The 7,866-nt window shown below is 33.4% G+C and overlaps 2 protein-coding genes across 2 annotated transcripts; one reads left to right on the top strand and one right to left on the bottom strand.

The window, feature by feature from the left end:
• Positions 1-897: 897 nt before the first annotated feature.
• LOC130955222 (COBRA-like protein 4) lies at positions 898-4,003 on the top strand. The gene is made up of 6 exons (XM_057882037.1): positions 898-1,034; positions 1,147-1,226; positions 1,349-1,805; positions 2,429-2,576; positions 2,654-2,931; positions 3,522-4,003. Exons 1-6 carry the CDS (start codon positions 983-985, stop codon positions 3,797-3,799), a joined length of 1,293 nt encoding a protein of 430 aa, XP_057738020.1. The 5' UTR covers positions 898-982; the 3' UTR covers positions 3,800-4,003.
• Positions 4,004-4,194: 191 nt separating this feature from the next.
• LOC130955221 (protein COBRA-like) lies at positions 4,195-7,493 on the bottom strand. Its single transcript, XM_057882036.1, has 6 exons — positions 7,275-7,493; positions 6,448-6,527; positions 5,887-6,343; positions 5,549-5,708; positions 5,188-5,459; positions 4,195-4,911 (listed from the first exon to the last, which is right to left on the bottom strand). Exons 1-6 carry the CDS (start codon positions 7,372-7,374, stop codon positions 4,622-4,624), a joined length of 1,359 nt encoding a protein of 452 aa, XP_057738019.1. The 5' UTR covers positions 7,375-7,493; the 3' UTR covers positions 4,195-4,621.
• Positions 7,494-7,866: the final 373 nt, after the last annotated feature.

Raw genomic sequence — 7,866 nt, 5'->3', positions numbered from 1 at the left:
ATCACATTATTAATATATATATAATTCTTCTACACTGATAATGTGTGAAAATTAAATTATTTATATATATGATTACATTATTAATTTATATTTATATTATAATATTTTTTAGATAAAGATATTTATTTCCTACTAACATAGAAATAAGATAATTTTATTTAATTTGTATATAAAATATTTGGTAGAAACTCAAGTGCAGTCAACTTCACGTGGAATTGATAATTGAGAGCCGTTAGATGAAATTTAGTTGAATTATTCAAATCATTTAACGGCTCTTAATTATCAACTTCAACTCCACCTGAGTTTTCATTAAAATATTTTAAGAAAAGTGCTTCAGCATCAATCAGAAAAATATAACTAAAATCTGGCAAGAAAATAAGAAGTATTAGGATCCACTTTTTATTATTCAAAGACACAAACAATGTCACATTATTCGGACGACGAAATTCTGATTGTCTAGTGATTTTCCTTTTCTTAACACCGACAGTATGATATTTAAAATCATATAGCAATTACATTCAAATTAGACAAAAACTTCAACTATATATTTTTAACATAAAGACAAAAAACGCCGTATCCATTTATTTGATCCTTAATCCTTATGGTTATGCAATTCAAATAACTTGGTGTCACGCCTTATTTGTTCCAACACTCAAAGAAATGAAAAAACTTAACAACGGTTGACATGTTATGTTCACTCTTTAACATATCCCTAATGTATGTTCTCTCTATGGTCCATGGCGGTTGCTTCAAGATATGGAAACTTCAACAGCAATCACAAATGTGTGCAGGTTTTGTAACAACCATTAGGTGAGACATCACTGCAACACCAACAGTGAATTCCATTCCCTCTACAATACTACTACTATACATCCAATACCATTAGCATTTTCCATAATTTGGTTACTTAGTTGAAGCTATATTCCAAGTTCTAACATTTGTGAAAGTTTGCTTAGTTAATTGATAACATATCACATAGTCAATGAGGCTTGTCATCTTAGTTCTTTGTGTAATTGTGTTGTTCTCCAATGCAGGTTAGAATTAGATATCATACCATGCAATGTTTATCTTTTTATTTTGTTTTGGTTTCACACATACAAACATTATATTTAGCTCATTTGCCATTTTTTTTTTAATTTATCATAGGTGCTTATGATCCTTTGGATCCAAATGGGAATGTAACAATCAAATGGGATATAGTGTCTTGGACTCCAGATGGCTATGTTGTAAGTACGAATTTCATTTCTAATAAGTTGTCTTGGTGTAAAGACAAATGGCGAAAACTGTTACATGGTTTGACATATTTGACTAAACTGTCTATGCTAACTGCATTTTTTCCGACCATCAGGCGGACGTAACGTTGTACAACTTCCAAATGTTCCGGCACATAATGAACCCTGGATGGACCCTGGGATGGACATGGGCAAAGAAAGAAGTGATATGGTCTATGATAGGAGCTCAAACAACAGAGCAAGGTGACTGCTCAAAGTTCAAAGGGAACATACCTCACTGCTGCAAGAAAATCCCAACAGTTGTGGACTTGCTTCCTGGTGTCCCTTACAACCAGCAATTCACAAATTGCTGTAAGGGTGGAGTTGTTGCTGCATGGGGCCAAGACCCTTCACAGGCTATTTCTTCCTTCCAAATCAGTGTTGGCCAAGCCGGTACCTCCAACAAGACGGTTAAACTCCCCAAGAACTTCACTCTCTTGGCTCCCGGACCGGGATACACTTGCGGCCGGGCCAAGGTTGTTCCTTCCACCACTTTCCTTACTCCGGACAAGCGCCGCAAGACTCAAGCCCTGAGTAAGTTCTTAAACTCTGTTTTTATTTTTAGTGTTTTCTATTTTCAGAAATTTTAAGAAGGAAAAAGAGAAAAGAGTGAAAACAATAAAATTCTGTTTTTCTGTTTCTACCTCCAGTTTTCTTATTTATTTTTCTTTAGCAAAATTATGAGAAAAAAATAGAAAATGAAAATACAAACCAAACACACCTTTTAAGATTTCATATTTGTTTCACTTTTTATGAAGATTTAGGCTGTGTTTATTTATCGATATAGGACACGGAGACACAATATCGTGTTTGACAACATAGACAGAGATAATGTGTTCAGGGATACTAAATTAGTGTATTTTGTATCCATCCTTAAAGGAAGAACACCGAGACACAACTTATTTTTTATTTTTTCTTTTATTATTCTTGTTAATTTTTTATAACTATATATTTTACTATTATATTTTTCGTCTCAAATTTTTGAATGAAAAAAAATGAAAATAAATTAAATTTTCATAATTTGTTCTATTTTATCACCAAATAGGATACAAAAATACAAAATTTTGTGTCTCTGTCTTGTCTTGTCCTGTTCTCAGAAACAAATGCAACCTTACTTACCAAGAATTCTGATGTTTCATTTGTTGTCTCTTATGCAGTGACATGGAATGTTACCTGCACATACTCACAATTTCTAGCAAGAAAGAACCCTGCTTGTTGTTTATCTTTGTCATCTTTCTACAATGAAACTATTACCCCTTGTCCCTCTTGTGCATGTGGCTGCCAGAACAAAAGGAATTGTGTCAAGTAAGTCACTATTGCAAAACAGTTTATGCCATTAACATATTTATGTGATTATATAACGGTTGCTATGGTGCATGCAGGAGTGACTCTAAAATTCTGAGCATGGTTGGTGTTCACACTCCAAAGAAAGACAATGAACCATTGATGCAGTGCACTCATCATATGTGTCCAATAAGGGTGCATTGGCATGTGAAGCAAAACTATAAGGACTATTGGCGAGTCAAGATTGCCATAACAAATTTCAATTACAGGATGAACTATTCCCTCTGGACTCTTGCAATTCAGCATCCAAATCTCAACAATGTCACACAAGTTTTCAGCTTTGATTACAAGCCTATACTTCCCTATGCTTCCATAAGTGAGTAGTCTCAGCTAATAAATTCTTTTTTCTTATTGTTTCACAATTTGATTATCTATGTATGAATCATTAATATACTCATATATATCCTCATAATATGCTTTTACATTCATATTATTTTTATATAGCAGCACAAGTACTTCAAAATTACTGACATGCTCATATCTTGATACCATAGTACATAAATATTTTTTTATCTCTAAAATTCCTTTGCAGTGAATATATGATATGTTCCAAGTTTTGTTATTCATAAAATTTAAGATAAATTTGTCTGTGTCAATTATTTCTATTTTTTAGTAAATCTTTTTTATGTAATTATAATATTTTATTTAATATACAGTTGTACAGCCGTTTCCTCATCTTTTAAAATTATTCCTACAAAAAATATTATAAAGGTTATTGTATTAGTGTATTGTATATATTATTTTTTTATCCAATGTCACATCTTAAATGATGCAATATAATTGATAGCTACTAAATTTGTATTATTTGAAAAAATGGACAACCAATTTTAATTGTTCAAATAACATTTCTCAGACTAATAATTTTGAGAATGGTTATTCACATGTGTTCTCATTTTTTGTATGTAGATGACACTGGCATGTTTTTTGGCATGAAATACTTCAATGATCTATTAATGGAAGCTGGACCAACTGGGAATGTTCAATCAGAAGTGCTTCTTCAGAAGGACAAGGACACATTCACATTCAAGCAAGGTTGGGCATTTCCAAGAAAAGTCTACTTTAATGGTGATGAATGCATGCTTCCACCACCAGATTCCTATCCATTCCTCCCTAATTCTTCCCCTCAAACACCAAGTGCCTTCCCAGTACTCATTTTATCATTGATATTCTTCCTAGTTTTATGATGAATTGGTGGGGTTCATATATAGTTTTGTTTTATGAAAAGTTTTGAGACCATGTACACTTAAAAGTAACTTGATAAACATTATGTATGAAACTTAATGTTCAAGTCATTCTTTGAAAACACCAAGCCAGATTCATGGAGGTGTTTCTTGATGAGCACCAAAGGGATGCTAAATATAATAATCCAACAATGATTTTTGTCTGAATCATGAATTCATGATGCTGCTATTATAATGTCTTAACCAATAATTCATCTCCTTTTTTATTGTTTACCAGAAAATATTAATAGTCTTAGAACAAAAATAAAATGAAACACTAAATGCATCAGCATAACATATCCTAAGAATGCATAGAAAAAACCAAGATCATGTAAAATATATATATATGTGTAGCAACATTTAGACAAAAAGTATATATATACAACTAAAGTATTTTAGAAGTACAATCATCATAGCTAGCTTTTGCTGCCATGAAAGATACACTAAATGCTCAACATGTCACACTAATAGAAACACAATCTCGCCTTACTCGAACTCAATGAAGAGGTGAATCCATACTACCTAAGGTAGAAACTCACATGAAGACAACTGCATGTGAGTCTTCACCACTATCGAAACGACACCACAGCAGCAACATTCAACCACCAATATGCTTAAAGTTGGAAATTAAATCATTGAGTCCTGAACTAATCTTGAATTTTTTACTGCATGTCAATCTCTGTATCTGATCAAATTCCCAATTGATATTCCAAATTTGCATCAAAACTAGTCAGACTGATAATTTTGGTGGCGAAGTTGAGTTTCCCATGGTCATGAATATGAACATTAAGCATATGCACACAATGCCAAGACTACAAAGGAAGCCAGCACTAAAGCTAGCAAGGAAACCTCTCGCCGGGAACTGGCATTTGGCAACCACGGATAAGCATCAGGTGGTGGCATCACACAGTTGTCACCATTGAAATAGATCCTCCGAGGAAATGCCCAACCTTTGTCGAAAGTAAAAGTTGATTTATCCTTTCGGAAGAGTAGCTCTGATTGTACATTACCTTCCGGACCGGCTTCCATGAGCAAATCATTGTAGAACTTAATTCCCCATAGCAATGCTGTATCATCTGTTTAAAGCAATTCATATCAGTAATTCACATGCTTCTAGAAAAAAGTAAGGAGTAAAAAGGATTTGATATTCTATGATGAATAGAGAGATTTTTGTTGCTCATTCAGTGATTAGGACTAGATAATTTTGAATATAACACAAACTTTCACAATCCCTCCCTCTATAATAATTGGTGCCTCATGTCTGAAAGATTGCTTGTCCTTGAAGGTTTTCTTTTTTCTTTTTATTTATTTTTTTTAAAAGAAGAAAGCTTAGAACAAAGGATAATACTTACTTATTGTGCCATAGGGTGTCAACGACTTGTAGTTAAAACTAAAAAGCTGAGTCAAATTGTCGAAATTCGGGTGTTGAATAACCAAGTTCCAATCTGTATAGTTCATCTTGTAATTGAAATTAGTAATAGTGACCTTCACACGCCAGTACTCCTTGTAGTTAAGCTTAACATGCCAATGAACTCGAACAGGACACATATGGCGAGTGCATTGAACGAAAGGAGAACTCTTTGCAGGGTTAGCAACAACTGATGCCAAATGTGGTGTATCTGGACTGTAAACATAAAGAGAAAGAACATATCTTAGTGTGAAATATTCATTTCTGTTTCGAAGGAAATCGCAATACAAGGAGTAAACACATACTCTACACAGTTCCCGGATTGAGAAGAGTTGCCCTGGCAGCCACATGAACACGTTGGGCAGGGTACAATGGTATCATTATAGAAAGATGAGAGTGAAACACAGCAAGTGGGAGTTTTCTGAGCTAGAAATTGTGAATACATGCATGTCACATTCCATGTCACTGCAATACATCAGAGAAATATAAGAAATAGTAAGGTCAAAAGTATTGCTAATAAGTGCTGTCAGTTAATTAGAAAGCAAGTTTTGGATTTAATCAAAGAACTATTACCAGATTGCACGATTTTGATAATGGTGACAATAAAACAACTAAAGAACTAGAGCATATTATATCAACTTACTGAGAGCTTGAGTCCTTCTTCTTTTATCTCCTGTTAAGAATTGAGTAGGTTGAACAATTTTTCCCGGCCCACAGGTATAACCCGGTCCTGGTGCTTTCAAGGTGAAGTTCTTGGGCACTTTGACTGTTTTGTTAGAGGTTCCAGCTCTACCAACACTGATTTGAAATGATGCAATGGCATTTGCCGGATCCTGTGCCCATGAGCTGAGTACACCTCCTTTGCAACAATTTGCAATTTGTTGATTGTATGGTGTTCCGGGAAGTAAATCTACAACGGTTGGGTCCTTTTTACAGCAATGTGGTGGGGTTGTCTTGAATTTCGAGCAATCGCCTTGTTCGGTAGTCTGCCCTCCCATCATGCTCCATATTACCTCTTTCTTTGCCCATGTCCATCCTAGCGACCACCCTGGCGCCGAGATGTGACGGTATTGCTGGAAATTGTTTAATGTAACAACAGCCTGCAGTAGACTCAATTGTGTTTTAGCAAGATCAAGCTTCTAACAGAACAAAAATAAATGAAATCATTTCAAAACCATGTATAATTCTAAAAGAATATACTTACAACATAACCATCTGGTGTCCAGCTTATAATATCCCATCTGATTGTAATGTTTCCGTTTGGATCAAGCACATCATAGGCTTCTGAAAGACAAAATGTCGAATCGAAAATCAAACTTCTTTACTGGAAGCAATCATTGAACCTTAAATCTTGACATCACATACTAACATTGAATCAATAAAGTGAAAATAGTTATCAAGAGGCATACAAAAATAGCATACAACTTCACTTTTACACACTCAATTTCCACGGAATGGTTTCTACCTTCCCATGTAAGAAAGATATCCGTATTAGTAAGGGCATTCATATATGAATAACTGAAGTTAAAGCTGAAATTAGTACCATCAGTTACTTATTCAACTGTTGACCCTACGAAAATTCAATTTAATATCGGTTAATTATCATCTTAGCACTTAATTAGTATAAGATCGATATATAGATAATCAGAATATCAGTTTCATCGTTTGATACCAAAATTTTGATAGCAAGAAATATTAAACAGAGGAAGCAATTGGCAGTGTTTTCTATCAAAACCGTTGCCATCAACCAAAACATAATAATAATAATAATAATAATAATAATAATAATAATAATAATAATATTGCAGAAAGCAAACTTTTCATTTTTTTCAACAAATTCAAAGGACAAATTTCGGCATCAATCTCAAAAGTCGAGTAACAGAGCGTAAGGTACACGCCATCATGCACGAGGCAAAATGAGAAAAACTGGATTACCGAACAATCCGTTAAACCACAAGAACACATATCCAATGAAAAAGTTCTAAAAATTTAACTAGAAAAAAAAAAAAAGAAAAGCATGAGTGCAGGAACCTGTTGAAGTGAAGGAAGTGAAAGAGAGAAGGAAGAAGAGCAAAATGCATGGAGGCGGTTTGATGAAGAATCGGATTTTGGCAACGGAACAAGACAACATTTTGAATGGTGAAAAGGGGAATGAATGTTAATAATGTTAGGATTGTGTTGAACTGAGTTGTTGCGTCTTATATATATGTCGTATGAGCTATGATCACTTGGTTTATAAGTTCTGTGACATAAAAAAAAACACTATGAAAAGGGAACAGAAAAGGAACATAGGAGAGAGAAAGTGGAAGGAGAGAGAGTGTGTGTCAGTGGAAAAAAAAGACGCGGCTCATGCTGACTTGTTCTAATTTGGGGGGCCAGTTGGCATATACTATGAGAAATGGAAAAAATGATACTTGTATTCTTGTAAGAATAAGATGGTTTTATTTAACATTATTTATATTTATTTTTCTTTGTTTTTTAGTATTTTTATCAATCATATTAATTACTCGTATAATTGTATAGAATATATTGAAATATAAAATATATGTTTAAAAATAAATTAAATTATATATATTTAATTATTTATATATAACTTTATAACAACTGATTTGATAATTAATTT

Source organism: Arachis stenosperma, chromosome 10 (assembly GCF_014773155.1).
Source record: "Arachis stenosperma cultivar V10309 chromosome 10, arast.V10309.gnm1.PFL2, whole genome shotgun sequence".
Lineage (NCBI taxonomy): Eukaryota > Viridiplantae > Streptophyta > Magnoliopsida > Fabales > Fabaceae > Arachis > Arachis stenosperma.
This window is presented reverse-complemented; position numbering and strand designations above follow the sequence as displayed.